Raw genomic sequence first — 17805 nt, forward strand, 5'->3', positions numbered from 1 at the left:
GTCAAAATCTTCGTGTGAACGGCCATTTATTTTTGCCTGGTGCAAATGTTGTACACGCACTGGCACTGATGTGACAATCTGTCTCTTAAGATGCCAAGATGCTGCTACTATGGCACAACAAGTGTACGTACTGAAGTCTGCCATAACAACACATGAAATAATGTACTGATTTGTGAAGGAATTTCAGTAAAAACTTGTGGGAGTGACAATTGTGCAAAACACCTGCGCAGAATCCTGCATAGAAATTCAGGCCCTGCTCTATCTGCTGTCTTCATCCATTTCAAAGGCCACAAGCCCCACAGAGACATGTCACATAACACATTTAAGGGACGTGTGTCTGGCCCTGTGTGGATTTGAGCTGGCCTGTAAATGCCTACTACAGGGCTGCCCCTTGAAGTCTAGAAAGAAAGCAAAGCAAAGCAAACAAGAGCATGGGCTTTAGCTTCAGGCTTTTCACTTTTAATTCAGTGGTGTCCGCGTAGAAACAGAAGCAGGGACCTTTGGCATGGCCCCTGCCCAACATTCGCAAGATCTTTGAGATCTGCCTTGAGCAGTAACACAGGCTCAGTGCAATTGGTGCTAACTCAGCAAGGGAGCTCATGTGTGGTTTTCTGATCATGGTCATGCGAGCATTTTAAAGGTGTTGCTCACCAAAAGCGGCATAGAACTCATCCTTAGTCAGGTGCTCGTCATCGTCGATGTCGTTGTATTTGAGCAGGTCAAATAGTGTGCACTCCGATGCTGACTTACTCAAACCCTCCTGTTTGATGACCTGAAGGACAGAAACATTAGTCCAGATTTATCCTACATATCCTACTATATGTAACTTTGCAAAGAAGTTATTGGAAAACACAGATCTTGCAGCATTGCTCTAATGTTACAAAATATACAATGATGAAGAACCTGATCAATTTATAGTAACTGTGGCTTTATACTCTTTACCAATATGGGAAGCCTGTAGATGTATTTCTTGTTTTAACTCTGTAACCTACTATTTTTTATTTAAACTATTGATGCTAATCTGCCACTTGTGTGTGTGCCTACAGAATCCTCAAACAGCAGTTTAACAAAAATCATAATCAAAATCAAAATCATAATCATAATCATAATCATAATCATAATCATAATCATAATCATAATCACAATCACAATCACAATCATAATCATAATCATAATCATAATCATAATCATAATCATACTCGTAGTCATAATCATAATCAAAACCAAAGTGAATGATGACAAAGTGGCCTGTGGTACTGTTGCATTTTTAGAAGCTATGATGCTGTTGCAAGATTTTAAAAAGAAATAATAAATAACAACACAAAATAAAAACATGAGCTACATTTTCTTCTTTAGCAGAATTAACATTGCATGTCTGATGTGTTTGACAACAATACATGAAGCACAGAATGCACAGAACACAGAACATTTATTTTGTCTTTTTTCCAATGACATAACATAGAAATGTGAAAGCAAATAACGGGAAAAAGTTTCCCAGTGAGGTTAAACATAGTAGATGGTGGCTGCCAGAGGGCTGTTGGAGGTGGTTCGCAGGTGGAGTAAGGGTGGCGTCTTTGCCCACGAATGGGAATGTGACTGATTGTGCCACCTGCAGTAGAGCTCTGTGTGCACGTGTAATGACACCCCCCTCAGGATGGGCCCCACAAGGAGAATGGTGACAGAGACAGTTATGAGGTGCACCGAGACATGCTTACCCACACAGTAATTCAAATGAATGCAATAAAGGCTGAGCGGAGACTCCCGGAGCAATCCGGAGCACTGAAGCCGCAGATATGCTTTGCATCTGCCCATCCCCTTTGAGAAATTACAGACAGCCTAGCTATAAGTTTGTTTGATCTTTTCCTTCATTTTTAGAAAGGAGACTTGAAATGTTTTATACCATAGTGGCCAATAACCCACATGTTCAAAACTGCATTTGGATTTTCAAGGCAGTTTACTCAGTGTGGCCAGTCAGGACATTTTTTCTAGTGTGTAAACCCATACGCAAAGCATCCCCCAGGAGAATCTTTTCTTTCAGTCCTTTAAAGGAGACACATCTAACTTTTTTTGTCACACTTAACACAGTTCCCTGTGTTCTTTGAAAGACATCTGTTAAGTGTACCAAGAAGAAAACACCCTAATTTAGCTTTTGTACAATGTGTTCTAGCCTGTCATTTTCTCTGCTGTGAAGAAAAGGTCATTTTCTGGATGCTGATTTTGTATGCTAATGAACGCTGCTTTTATTGTTCACCTCGGGTTGGGGGTGGTGGGTGGACAATGTGCAGTGATGGAGAGATCAATAGGGAACTTAAACAATCAGCAATATGTGTGTATTCAGGTGTGGTGGGATGTTTGCACGATGTGACACCACACCTTAGGCTGATGCAGGAAATGTTTTCCCAGTCCTCTTTGGCGTTTTTGGTATCGTATGAAAAACAAGAACTGTGATCTGATCTGAAATCAGTATCACAGGAGTTTAATAATCGTGATTGAGATCTTGCATGCACTTGTGTTTTTGATGTCGCTCACCTGGGAAAGCTCGCTGCTGTCCACATGTCCACTTCCATCTGCATCAAAGCGTTTGAACATCAGGTCCACTGCAAACTTCCTGGAAATCATGTCCTTCTCATAGCTGTCATGGCTACCTGGAGCTAGGTACTGCTGTGTGTGTAGGTCCAGTACCTTGGTTTTTAGCTTCTTGTAATCATTGTGGTGACAGTTGTCATCTGTAGAGTGGAGATGAGAAATATGAGGAGCACTGAACTATATGAAAAAACGTAACATAGAGCTTTGGTTCAGGATAACTGGTCTATCTGTGTCAATCAGAAATCTGGGACATAACAGGGTTGTTGACATTAATTCCTAACTGTATAGGCTTAACAGAGGATCTTTATGATCATTTACTTATTTTGCTGACAATTGTCCAAATCTAAGCTATTATTATTTCTTTAAAGTAGGATCACTTTCACTTCTAAGACAGTTGAGGATTGAATATAGGGCAGTATAGCTTTCCCCCCATATTTTAACGATATGAATCACAAATGCTTTTGTTGGGATTCTCTCTCACTGCTAATATTGGCTTCAATCAACATGCCCATCATGCAAGAACAAAAAGCCATATTATTGTTGATCAGCCATAGAATCACTCAGTGTCACAAATAGACAGCAGGCAAAGAATGGCATCATGGGTGATTCTAGCAATGACATGTCAGAAACAGGCACAATAAGTGTGTTAAGTACTTGAAATTTGTACAGCTCAGTAGCTAAAAAAAATGGAACAACTTGTCAAGTGGTGCTTCAAAGCAACTGCAACATTTCCATCATTACCTAGACCTAGAGGGTGGGGTAGTTTTTTTCTCTTTTTTGACACTAGCTTGAGCTTGGAAGATTTGAGTCACTGCTCTGTCTCTAGGGCCCAGGGAAGAGAAGGAGAATAAGACAGTAGGAATGAAAGCAGAAAAGACAGGCAGAAGAGTAGCAGCTGGCTTCTCTGGATTGTCTGTGTTGGTTTCACTGACAGAGTTCAAGAATGTCAGAGTTCGTCTTCACACGAATGCTTTACCTGATCCTGCTTCTGCTGCTGTGTGTGTGGGTGTGGATGTGATTGTGTATTTTTGTTTTTTTGTGTGTGTGTTATAACTGGTGGTTGTATTTTGGGGGAGAGGTGAGTGTGTGTGTGTATGTGGGTGTAATATACACAAGACGTTTGTATAGATGTTCATGGATTTGTGCAGAATTAAGCCCCACAGCACCACTTGTCATGGAATAGTCCCCACTTTGACAGCCCTGAGTGACAGAATAGCTGCTTTCCTCACAAATGATAAAAAGCATGAAAGATAAATGGCTGACTGCCCCTCCCACTGGGAAGATGAAGGTCAAGAGTGTGTGTGTGTGTGTGTGTCACCAGTGCTGTACACACTTACACTTTGAACATGGTGAAAGAGTGTAAATTATGGCACATATTAAGCTCTTTCCATGATTGAAAACTCATGGTAACATTTGTAATACTGTGACAGGGGTCATCAGGGGTGCACTCAAAGATCAGTTATGCAGACAGTGAAATTGCCAATGTTGAATTAATTAGGCGTTCCCAGTGATTTTACCATGAATGCACATCATTACCAGAGGTGTCAATTTAAGGTCCTGCAATGATCTATTGACTTTCCAGCACACAGACCTGATGAAGGCAAAGGGCCAAGTGGCTTCTAAAGTTGTATAAAAATATTACAGCCATTGCACTCACCTGAGTGATCTTTTACTTCAGATAACATTATGGTGATAAAAATGTTTGTTTTTATTATTTAACATATAAAACATTTCACATGCTCTTATTAACAGATGTTGATAAATAAATGAATAAATAAATAAAATAAAACAAGTAAATATGTTAATGCTGAATTATATTTTACTATATATATATTTATAAATGGGGAAAGCAGCTCACACAACCTCCACAGAATTGAAGCCAAACTGAAGTGTTGCTTCAGCTGGGAACTTTATCATAGTGCCTAACAGATAAACATCCAAGTCTGCTAGTCAAGGTCAAGGAGTTTTTAACACATGTAAAAACTTCAAAATACATTTTTTTTTGCTTTGTAATTCTACACCATTTTAAGTTATAATTGCGCTTGAAAATCACCTGTAAACACACTGAAACATATTCAAGCAGACTTGCTCATTTAAAAAATGACCTTCCAATATTTCTATATAGTATAGAGCACTTAGGGGTTCCTCATGAATGAATTCACCACAGTGGGGAGTTATGGTGTCACCTCTGTGTAGGGAGGCAGATGGCAACAGCTCATTAGTACACACACCGCCATGTCCCCAGACCACCACCACCACACACACACACACAAACACACACACACACACACACACACCCACTGACACACAGGCCATCTAGCCCACATGGGAGAGTGTAAATAAGTGCATCGCTGTTCATCATAAATCCATCATTGACATAGTGGTTTCCCTTCTCTCTCATTTCTGTCAGGGTGTGCTGGGGTGCATTAACCCTGCAAGTAATGACACTATATCCAGCATTGACCCTGTTTCACCCTACGGCGTGTCCCTGCATAACTCAAGGTGTGCGATAACATGGTTCAGAGCACATGTCTGCAGTTGTCTGGAGTGACCTGTGATACAGTCATGAGCTCTGTGCTATGGCCGGTTGCTCATCCTGATGGGAGCTTGGGTAGTTCCCTCTCTCACTGAACCTTGCCTAATGGAATGACCCTGTTAGTTGCAAGCAATCCCATGAACAAACCGCACTGGAAATACTATCAGACACTATCAGGGTTTCTGTAGTTTGCCAACAGGTAATAGAACTAACTGGTAATACTTTACAAACTTTACATTACATAGTGTAATATACTGAGCAACAGTAGGTAACCATATTCTGTACTTACATAATGAAAAGTAGAGAATTAGTGCTCACAGTAATTAATCAGTGTGTACAGATTCACAAACTGTTGTTATATAATGCTACATAAAGTCATTATGCACATACTCATTATAGCATATTGTAATTAATGGTTGGTACAGTTATGGTAACTGTGACAGAATTTATGTAAATTTTTATCTGAATTATGAGAAATGTGTCTGATTTCAGTTATGTAATCTCTGATATAATCAAGAAGGAGCAGAAGAGCACTGTGAGATGATGGGTAGTGAGTGGTCTCAGATTTGAACAGTATAGGGTGACAAGGAAACACCGAGCAGACTTCAAGAGTCCTTACTCCAAATGGTGCCAGGACAGCCATATTTTAATTGCTGATGGGTATAAAAGCAACTTTGGCTAAAACATTTCCATGCCAATTGTGAGAGCAGCCTTGAGTGATGTGTTTAAATGTGAGTTTAAATTTCACAGGAAATGCGAAGGAGCCAGTTGACCCAGGAAACTTTCTTTCTGGAAGCAGTGCAAGCAACTGCATTTGTCATTAATTCAAATGGTTGGTGAACAAATACATAGGCTCCACATAACTCTGCCACTGTCAGATTCTGTAAAGATCTGTGTCTACTAATGATATGTTTCATATATCGCACTGGATTGAGCTTTGTGTTGCTTCTCTCAAGAGACCATAAGAATAACTTAATAAGGGAAACAGCTTTGGGGCTTATATTATTCCACATTGATGGTCTGGTTATAATGGAGACTTTGAAAATGCTGCTTTCCTTTGTTCAGTATCAGGAACAAGCCTTTGTGTACTTGAATAGTATCCATATTAAAACAAAGACATGCTTCTAAAGAAAGTCTGATAAACTGGGAAAGAATGTGATTTGCCATCTTCAACTACTATAATACACTATCATTTGCTGTCCATGAGGGGAAAGAGAACAGATTAATTTAATGAAACTCTCTTTGACGATGTAGAGCAGTGGTGCCAACCCACTGAGCAGGACTACTGAAGGGATGGGGTTGGGGGGGGGTTAAGACTTGGGTTAAGTACTCAGCTCAAGAGCATTGCTCAGAGGAAGCAGAATCATTACAACCTGCAAGCTTCTTGTGCTGCAGTATGACAAAAAGCCAAGCATCTCTGCTGTCCCAGGATAGCAACCGTGACAAGCCTGGTGTTCCAGGATGGAAACATGACAAACCTTACGTCCCGGGATGATAAAAATCCTCCTACTCCTAATGCAGAGCTTTCTTTTTCCCTCCCTCTCTCTTTCCTATTCCTTTTTTCTTTTCCAGTGCTCTTGCTTTTTTTTAGAATATCCCTACAGGTCAACAGGCTGTGTTTGAAATCTGGCTATGTATTATTTATGGTATGTTTGTAGGTGCTGGGACTACAAAGCCTCAGTCCCTCCACCAAGCCTGGCCACCCCACTGTGCCAAGTCCCAGCAGAGAGCTCCATACATTGCGTACTCAATAACAAGCTCACCTGCCTGAGGATATATTCTCGAGTGGCACATCTCTGGCTTTCTGCTAGGCCAGTATTCCAGTTCCCCCAGTATACTGTGCTGCTGTAAGACTTTGCTTTTAGCATTTACCCTGGAGGTGTGTAATTTAAATGATGCTGTGTTCCCACTTTTTAATTTTTTTTAAAATCTTTTCCAGCATGGTGGTGCATGTGTGTGCTCCATAGGCCGAGTCACCCTCTCCCGTCTACACTGGCATTATTGCTGCTGCCTGCTCTGGAACTCGGCTTGGGCACTTCTCTTTCTCTTTTTCCTACCATAGGTTTTCTTTATTCTGTTCTCCTCCTAGCATCCCTTAATCTGCGGCCCCTCTTTTCTTCAAGGTAGGAGCGGCTTTGAGGAGCTCATTACCGCCAGTAGACTGGGCTCAGGCTGCTCTTCACACACGACATGACAGTAACGTTAAAAGAAGTGCACAGGCTTCTTATCACTCCCCTAATCCTGGAACAGAACCATACTCTCTCTCTCTCCTTAAGTCTGTCTGTCTTTGAATCTCTTTGGATGCTGTTGTTCTTCATGGAGCCCAGGAGAGGCTGAAACTCTGCAAACCAAAACAGGGCCATTTCATGGTCCGTCTACATCATCTGTCACAAGAGACAGAAGTGACTCTCACTGAGTGTGCTGTATTCATATGGTCATTTGTTTCATAATTTACTCAGTGAAAAATTAACTTCAGAAGACAGACACAGTATTATTTAATGACATGATAAAGTAGTCCTCTAATAATAAATCTACACATTTCAGGGCTGTAGTCTTATTATAACAATAAAGTACATCACAGAAGTATTACGTGTGAAACATTTCTGGAAAAAAAACAAAAAAAACCTGTCGCGCTACTAGCTTCGTCGTTTTCCTCCACGTGACAGACCGTGCACATGGCGTTTGTTTGTTCCGGTGTGTCTTTGACTTCCATTTTCCTTAGGTCACCCCGCCCACTTGTTAACATGCTCACCTGTGTTTAGTTCCCTATTCATTATTGTGTGTGTGTGTGTGTGTGTGTGTGTGTGTGTGTGTGTGTGTGTGTGTGTGTATTCTCGTTTATTTTTTCTTTTGACTGCTGGTTGTTTCTCGTGTTCGTGAGAATTTCCATGTACATTCCTATTGTTATCAATATTTCTGTTTTTTGTTTTCTCGAGTGCTCTTCAGTTTCATTGACTTTGTCTTCGTCGTTTTGTGTAGCTCTGTTTGTACGTCTTTTACTTTTAGTTTCATTAAACGGTTTTGTTTAAAAACCTCGACTCGCTTTTGCGTCTTGCCTACGGAAGCTTATCAGTAAGAAAATGTAATTCGCAAACTGGCAAGGTCACCCTAAGTTTGAATTTAAATATTCCACTGGTACATGCAGGGTTGAGCTCAACATTATTTTAATGTTCAATAATTCCATTAACATTTGTAATTTGGTGGAATTATTTCATTTACACACACTTAGTTGCTTTGAGTAGCTTTCCCAATTTGAATGGACATCATTCGACAGTTGTCAGAATGGTGAAAATGTTCACCGTATATGCATTTGCACTCAATGACAACGCATTCGAAATGTCATTATCAAACTCACCACCATGCTTGAAAGATGGCAAAATGCAAACAAACAGCGCCCCTCCTCTTTGCAATAGCATTATCACCCTTTCTGAACTCAGTGTGTGTAAAAATGTTTGTGAAAACGCAAAATGTGCCGACTACGTTTTTATTTTCATGGTCAATCAGATTCCATAGCTTTCCACCTCAGTCAGCTACTCAGGACGTTACAGCAGCATGCTCAGTAAAACAGGTGACTTTTTTTTTTTAAAGATAGTGGCTGATGATTTACTATTCCTAATTATGGCTGACAAAAACTGAAGTTTTTTTTGTGCACAGGTATTTCTATAGGCTAATGATAGCTTGCATAATAATATTACAGAAGTCTCTCTCCCAACAGCTCTTTGTTGTGAATTTACATTTTGACAAACAGTATTTAAATTGGTTTATGTGTAGTTTCTGGGAAAGAAAATATTTGTGTTGCAGTCTCTTTGGTTGGCGTGATGACAACCTATATATAGTGTGTGTCTTAGCTGCTGTTTTCCCAACTTACAATATAGCTGTCTATTGTTAGCTTTAGCTAGTTTTTTTTTTATATAGAATTAATTGTATAAATTCAGTTATAGCAGCAAATATAAAAGCATTTTTAATTCAGACAGTATCTTAAAAAATATGTAATGTGATAAAAATGAAATTTAGCAAGCAGTTATTTTTCCAAGAGTGCTGACCTAGCCTTTTATACCACTGTCATTTCACAATATTTGTCTTTAAAATAAGATAAAGGATGCAATCTAAATTCCTTCCTAGGATTTTGAAATCACTCCACAGTTAACCTTAGTGTTTGTAAGTGGTGGGAAACGCAATGCTTTGTGTCACTGAAGGTGGCTGTCATATATTGCGCACTGTATTTGAACATTTGGTAACACTAAGAAGCACTGTTTAGAAGACTACTGTTTCCATATCTTATGTTGTGCCAGAATATGTTTCTTAATTCTCAGAGCATTTCTCAACAACTTTTTAACAGTGAGGGTAAGAATTGTCAGAGTGCAAAATGTCAGCCCAAAACCACCAGTGTTAAAATCTATCCTACAGTTCTAATTTACTGTCTAAAGTGTCCAGTGGTACACAAATGACCACTGTATGTGTTAATTGAACAGAATTATATTTATCTGGAAATATTGCCTTTCATGTTTTCATCTATATGAACCTGACACAAAGAGAAATGACTGTGATTAATTTTGACAAAGCCAGTTCAGAATACACGTGCACACACCCACACACACATGCACGCAGGTCTGTCTCTCAGCTGTGTTAAGGGAGTTTTTTTTGTTCATTTCATACCCCTCTCTCCCTTTCCCTTCTTCTCTCCATCTCTCGTGGTGTGAAGTCTGATGGATCCCCCTTGGTCTTCATTACTGCAGCTCTGTTCGTAAAGTGGGTTCGCGCGTGACCAGGAGACAGAAGAGATATTGCCAAGATCATACCAGCAGAGACAGACAGAGAGAAAGAGAGAGAGAGAGAGAGAGAGAGAGAGAGAGAGAGAAAGAGAGAGACAGACTGAGAGAGGGAAATATTTGCACTAGAGCTTCTGCCTCCCATATGTGCTGACATGATGGTGGATGAATGACTTAGGGGCTCAAGAGGAAAGGCGAGATATTCCTGTAATCAAATCAGAGCAGCAAAAGAGAGGGACATCATAATGAGGAAATTATGATGATAAATGCTGTTTTGGTTCAGTTGAGGAGTAGAGGAGGAGGAGCAATAAAAGATGAAGAGAGCTTGGATAAAGATGAGAGAGTTGTGACAGAAAACATGAGCACTGTACGTGTGCACCATAAGAGGGACATGATCATAGAGCCATGCACATCTCAGGACACTGTAATTAACTAGTATGCAAAATTTAAGAAATTCAACAGCAGTCTATATTAGTGATACAATTTCCTCCAATAACCCACCTAGACAGAGACATTGGTCAAACCTTTCATTATTATGCTGGTCAGCTACAGTGTCTGGTTGGGCCATCTGAACCATGTGAGGTCAGAGGGCATGTGCTATATGAGGGGCGGGCAAGTATCGGCAGAGCACTCACTCATGGCTCTTAAGCAAGCCGCTTAAGAAGGGCTCTGGTTCAGATTGATGAAGCCGTGGTGAAGGAGCCAGGTGCCTCACCAGCAGAGGGGCCCCACCCACATGCAGTGCAGGTCTACAGCCAAATGATAGCACAAGCTTGGCTTTTTGTTTTTGTGCTGCTTGTACAAAGAGTGTCCTTAAAAGCATTGACATAGAGGACCTAGAGGTTGATAAATAATTAAATAGGAGCTCGCTCTCTCCATCTCTCTGTTTTCCACCCAATATCCCTCTCTTATCTTGGGAACTATGATGACAACAGACAGCCACTGAAAAGAAAGAGGGAAAAAGAATAAGTAATATAATATTGCTCAATTAGCTGATCAGTTATTCTTTTGTGTGTTTTTATAATAAATATCCAGTAAATAACCAGTAATAGATTAAATGTAACCTTAACATGATGAGAAACCATTAGTAAATGTTCATATTTTCTGTATCTTTTTGAATTGCATCTTGTTTACTGCTGTATCCCAGGTTGATGGGTTAATGGGCTGTATGTCCTTTGCCAGTCAACAGAAGAATAATATGCCTGAAGGACCTTAAATGGAATGGCTATTGTGTGACAATTTTTAATGTGTGCATGCACACACACACACACACACACACACACACACACACACACACAGTTTCCACCACTACAAAATCAACAAAAGACCATGATCAGTAAAAACTGTGAGCCTTTGATAAATAAATAATGTCTTCATTAGGTATGCTCTCTCGTTCTCTATAGGAATGGTTTAAATGGATGAATAATACAGTTACAAACTGATTTTATACTGATGTGACCTTCAGATGATAATTAATTCAAGAGCTCTATTTGTATAATAAACAATATTAATTCAGTATGAATACAATATGTATGTGTAGATGTCAATATATATCACTTTATAATGTACCTACAGAGCCACATTAAGTTTATTACAGTGAATAATATATTAATTATCAGGCATAGCAGTTTTGCAGGTGTTTTTGAACATTTAAATGTCAGTGGGAGGAACAAGGATCCTACAGTACCCCTCTCATGTGGATTCCCTCGTAAGCGCTTTTACTCTGCATTTTCCAGTTGTCCAAGTAGCTCCACCCTGGCCCCACCCTTCAATTTACTCTACCTCTTTCCAGTTAGTCCCCATTTAGTCCCACATATTGATACCAACTACATTCATCCTCTGGCTGCAAGGTCTTGTGATTTTCTTGTGCAATTCTAAGCCTCTGTCAGTCCTAGCTTTTCCGTATTCAATTTGTTCTCATTATTTGATGGTGTTTTGCTGACTAGTATGGATTTGCCTGCTGTGTTTGGAGCTGCTTTGTGTATTGACCCCAGCATGTTATCATGACAATGATTATTGGTTTCTCTCTAAATATAACCACACTCTCACCACATGTAGCTGACAGCCTCTCATGTGCTAGTTAGAGTGGCAAAACCCTCAGTACAGAAATCTGAACTTTCTGCAACTTCACAAGGTTGCGGGGTGGATGCTTCCTGCCACATATGCTGTGTTCTGGGTGCATGCCAGAGGCATTAAATGATCAGGCAACCTTTGACCAGCGATTGGCATTCCAGTGGTACTGTGTTCTAGTCCAGAGCACATGCCTTGGGCAGATCTGCTATGGACAGAAGTACCTGCATAGTCATCTGCAGTAATATCACATACAGACAAGAGTATGACCTACTGTGTTGTTCACAGTTGGTCACTGCTCCTCAGTGCTGTATTGTGATATAAACTGGCTTTTTTGGCCAGGATGTGTCCTGGAACATGGTCCTGACTGTATATGTGCATTTTCACTTATTCAAATCTAGTGCTGTGTAGTTTCCAGATAATACACTGAATATTAACACACTTGGTGTGCAGTGCATGAAATGCAGTTATCTTTAACACAACAATAAGCAGTAAACAAAGAAAATAAGCAAGAAGAGAACAGAATCCCCCTTCTTAGTGCTTCTGCTGATGTTTATCTTGTCACAGTGTTACTGCACACATCAGGAGGGCTGATGCATTAATTGGCCAATCTGTAATAATTAATTATTTCATTTCAGGAGTCACGTGATCTTTACCCATTTTTCTGTAAAGCCTAATCACGTGCTTTGAAGTGCACCATTAACATGTGCTCATTACTGGAGCTACGTGCACTTTGCCAGCTGCCACTGCCAAGCTGGAGAAAACCGCGGCATTTTGTCTTAGGAGATCAGTCCCACTGGTCAAAGTGTCACGAGTCACATGCTTTTTATTTTCCCACTTCGAAAACAAATGACACAGCCATCACGCTGTGTGGAAAAGCCTAGTCTTTTGAAAAGCAGTTGGCCCTAATAGTGAGTGCTGCCTTTCGGCTCAATGGAAAGAAAGAAGAACTACAGCTAGACTCCCACTGCCAGAACATGCGTGCTTATCTCGGGTAAAAGCCACTGCATTCCTTTGTGTGCACTCCCATTATGTTTTCATCCACCCCTGTATCTCCAAGAACTACAGAAGTCCCTCATTCTCACATGCCTCCACATTCTTATTCCATATTCTCTAATACCTGCCATGTTTTAATGTAGTCATTGAATAATTCACAGCAGCTACTGAACAACTAAGTAAAGCCTGGAGTTTGAGAAGTTAACCTGTTAAGCTCCCTGACTGGCATGCTGTGCTCCATCAGAGAAGAGCAACGCATTGCAAAGCTGTCTAGATGCACACTGAACAGTCTCACTTGTTCCAGAAATTACACTGAAAGCACTTACAGCTGATTAATTGCTTCATACCAGGTAGCTGAAAACATTACAAGGTAATGCAAGCTAAGGTATTTCTATGTGTGCAGCCTTTCTTGGAGAGAAATAATATGCTTAAAGTGATGGACTAAGAAACAGATGTCTGCTGTATCTCTGAGGTGACTCCCATTTGCATAAAGCATTTGAAAGCCTTTTAAAAACATCACATTCTAATCACGGTGTCTCACCAGACCAGAGGCTTATCCACTGAACCTCACCTTCAGGGAAGAGTGGCCAAAACAAGAGCTCAGCTCCCTTCTTGATGATGCAACATCACAGCCTTAATTTGCCTGGTCAGTCTGTGCAGTTATTCTATTGCAGGTATTAGTAATACGAGCAAAAGACAAAACAAAACCCAAATCAAACAAACAAACAAACAAACAAACAAAAAAACCCTCCCAAGCTCATAGTCTACAATAAAAAGGAATTTTCAGGTATAGTTTAACTTTTCAATTCTAACTTCCCACTAAGGCCTCAGTGGGGATGTTACACAACATAAAGAGCCCTATAAAGCAAGGTGTTTGGGACCATGTAATGAAAAGTTAAAGGAAGAAAAGCAGGCAATGTATTTTAAAAAGTGCAATTTCTATTAAAATCTGCATTTAGCCTTGTCAAATGTGTCTGCTTTTCAGGAGTCTTCCACAGTAGGAGCAGTTGGTGCGTTGGCTACCCAGGCCCCTGATGGGCACTGACGGGAATGAAGCTTAGACCCTGACTTTTCTTTACATTATTTTTTCTTTGACTACTGCAGTACCTTTGTGAAAAAAAGGTTTTCATGCTCAATTATGCATCCCCAACACATACTCACATCGCACTGAAAAAAAAACCCCAAAAACAAAAAAAATCAAAATATACAAGAAGTAGAAATGCACATATTTCATTTATGATGAAGTTATCAGAGACAATGCCTTAAACAAGCACAGGTGATAATGCTTCAGAATCACCACATGACCCTAAAACCATCCATAAAACCTTTAAAGCCTGATGCAGTCTGCTTTCGTTTATCTATCCTTGACCTCCACATGATACTGCATTTCCTGGCTACACTAAATCTCTACAAGCCCTACATTTTGAGGGATGTCAGTCATTTTTCTCTAGTCAATCCCAGCTATATAGTAGGCTGACTGAAAAATGAGACAGCAATTCAAACAGGGAACGTTTATGTATGCTAAAGATAATAATGAGATAATGATGCAACTTTATTTTGACAAGTGATGGGAGACATTGCAACCAATCTCATACCACTATATCAGTTTCAATGTAAACTGTCATGCATTTGGTACAAGTGCCACATTTTGCTAATCTTCTGAATAATGAAGATGAGCTCAGTTGACATGTATGTCATTCCAGCAGGGCAAGATTGACCAATTCTCAAACCACTTCCCTTGCTTCTCAAACACTAATGATAGTAACTGTTGGCATCTAGCTGAAGAGTCTTAGCAGACCATTCTGAGTTTCGATTTTCCTTATGATATAATTTCTGCCAAAGTGGGTCATTGTCTTTCCCCATAAGATGCAAAATATATCCAACCATCACTACAACTAAATTCACAAAATTCATCTTCATCTCATTGCAATAAGAAGTTCTGGGCATCCCATCTATCCACTAATGTGCACATGTATATCTGCTATTATATGATGTAAAATTCATGGGGCAGTTAATAAAATGGCAGGAAGCTTAAATGGAAAAGAACGTCCATCAAGAGAATGGCTCAATTAACAAACGTTATGCCTCCACTAACTGTCTTCTGTCCTGTGTGCCCTCATTCTCCTGTGTTTGTAGAGTGAGGAAGCAGGAGTTGTAATAGACCATACTGTTCTATCCTCATTTTTTCAATGGTTTTAGCTCAGAGACAGCACATTGTACTCTTTCTTTCTTTTCCTTTTAGTTCAGTTGCCACTTTCTTATTGTATTCCTACTGCAAACAAAACTGTTAAAATATTCAATTTAACAATGCAGTATCAAACTGGAACTACAAGAGCTCTAATGTCCAACAGATTTGAACATTCAGACTACCAATGTTTGAATGTGCTATGTTCTTGTTCTATAAGGAATTCCATGCTTGTCGTGCTCTTTCTATCACATTTTATAGCCTCTTTCTCTTGTCTTTACCACCCTGCCTGAACATGTGCAAGTAAAACCCAAGGATCTGGTTCAGTGATTAGCAGTGCTAAAGGACTTTGCTTCCACATTCTTTGGTATTGTCCAGAGCATTTGCCCTGACCAGAGTGATACTACTTCAATCTTCTGTATACTGTGCTCAGCTGAAAACTTGACATGGCAACTGGGTTGAGACATTAAAAATGCCTTTGTTTCTGAGAATCACTTATTAGCTCTGATTATGATTCCACAAAATCCACTGGAAACATATATTTGAATATATACGGTTTTAAATATAAATATTTAAATATACGTAAATATACGGTTTTAAGACTTTTGTCTGTGAATTGAATGTAGAGTCATTAAAATAAACAAACAAAAATGGAGTAGATTGCAATAAAGTCAAAAGCAGCACAGTATGATAAATCTGAAACACTAGAATCATGCTGAACATGAGCCAGAGTTCTTGCAAGGCCATGCTATTCCATACAAAGCATGCGGAAGAAATGGGTTTGAGGGAATTTGCCTGTCCTTGTGTTTCCCATGGTTGCAGATTTACTGTGGTAAGGTAAAACTCTTCTGATGTGTATGAAAAGCCAAATACATAAGCAAAATGCATAAGCTCATAAGACACAGAAACCAATAGACTGTGATTATGAATTTCTTTCACCCTCTCTCTCTCTAATTCCATGTCAGTGCTGTTTCACCAGAAAAAGACTTCTAATTAATTGTGTGGAGCTGTTGTACTTGCAGAACTGCAGTATTCTAAGAGTTGTGCAAATTATACCCAGAAGACAAAATTGAGATAATCTCTTCCAGAAAACTGTCTATGATGCCACAGGCTCAAAAATGAAAAGTTAAAAAACAAAAACAAAATAAAACATAAAAGGTTGGAAACTTGGCCAATGGGCAAACCCAGATGGTTGATTCAAAATCCTAGTGAGGACTTTTTGAATCTGAACTTTCCACCTTTGATTGCCTCAATGGTGGACGTATATGCCTTCTATGTTTCATAAGTTCATGACATCTTACAAACAACTTACGTATAAGCCTAAAACATAAGTATCCACATGAAAGTGGAGTGCAGAGAGCAAATTTATGCTTGACAGAGCTTCACTTAGAGAGCCCACCCAAGAGAGACCGCAGACTCCCTAGAATCTGCGGTCGTATGAAAGAGATTGGAGTAATACGGAGAGAAGAATGTACCTATAATATAACAGTTAGTGTCGGTGTGTCTCATGGCATAGTTTCTGAGCCCCCTTTAAAAGAGATGAGACAACCCAGACTCAAACAGTGTATGGATTAGAGTCAGACACTTCAACATGCAGTCTCATTTCCCTGGTGGAAATATACATATGGCGCAATGAGTAACTGAAGAGGAATAATTGCAGCGTCTGTACAGTTGGAGACGAGCACATTCTGGGATTTTTTTGTTTGTTTGCTTGTTTCCTGTAACAGGTAACACGTCTTGCACTCTTGTTCTAAATTTGTCTGTTGTTTCCTACCATGCAGGAAAAAAAGAGAAAGAGATGAGTATTGTTTCGGTCTCTAAAGCTAATCAGGTTGCTGTTCATGTGGGGCACAAAACCACTTCTCACTAGGAATCACATAGTGTAGTTCACCAACTTTACAGACTATACCCCCACTATGTCCAAACACTCATACCACACCACATCCCTACGGGCAGGAATTTTGTGGCTCTCTCTCTCTCTCTCTCTCTGTGTGCAGCAGTTTTCCTGCTTGACCTTAAAGATGAACATTTCATTATCAAGCTTCTGTTTCAACAATACTTTATATGGTGGACCATTTATACATGGTAATGCAAGCAGCTACTTTGCTGTCTCAGCAAAAAAGGATAGAAAAGGCTTCATCTCTGTGTACAGTGAAGTGTCAGTCCAACTATTTTAAACTAACGTGCTGTGTCATACGCAGAAGGGTTTGCCTCATTGTGCACTGAGCTCTATCGATATCAATATTTACCAGTGCTGGCTGTCGATTCAGTCAAATTCCACAGGGGCGATGGAGAGAGAATGTTGCAGAGATGGGTGTGGCTTTCATAGAGGGTGGGGTTGCAGGCACAGAAGAAGCCGTTTAGCATGCCTTTACTGTGCACATAATTGTCCACTGATGAATCAATCAGAGATCAGAGATCGCTGACTTCAGCACATGTGACCCTTCCTATTAGGAGGGACATGACATTGAGTGCCATTTAATTTTCAATTTGATTTAATATGGCATGCTGTAAAGCCAGTAACTCAACAGAGAGAGGGAGAGAGAGAGAAGGAGAGAGAGAGAGAGAGAGAGAGAGAGAGAGAGAGAGAGAGAGAGAGAGATGGGCATGAAAAAGGAGCGATCAGAGGGGTCCTGAAGTGTTTTTCATCCAGAGCAAAATCC

The 17805-nt window shown here is 40.0% G+C and overlaps 1 protein-coding gene across 2 annotated transcripts in view; it reads right to left on the reverse strand.

Annotated features, from left to right (window-relative positions):
- fstl5 (follistatin-like 5) overlaps positions 1–17805 on the reverse strand; it is a 92416-nt gene that overhangs the window by 41426 nt on the left and 33185 nt on the right. For both annotated transcript variants that reach the window (XM_026999290.3, XM_026999291.3), the window contains exons 5-6: positions 2530–2726; positions 652–772 (exon numbers count right to left, since the gene is read on the reverse strand). In XM_026999290.3, the coding sequence (XP_026855091.1) occupies positions 652–772; positions 2530–2726 (318 nt within the window). The remainder of the gene's footprint in view (positions 1–651; positions 773–2529; positions 2727–17805) is intronic.

The sequence above is a fragment of the Electrophorus electricus genome, chromosome 16 (genome assembly GCF_041902795.1).
Source record: "Electrophorus electricus isolate QZ-2024a chromosome 16, ASM4190279v1, whole genome shotgun sequence".
Taxonomy (NCBI): Eukaryota; Metazoa; Chordata; class Actinopteri; order Gymnotiformes; family Gymnotidae; genus Electrophorus; species Electrophorus electricus.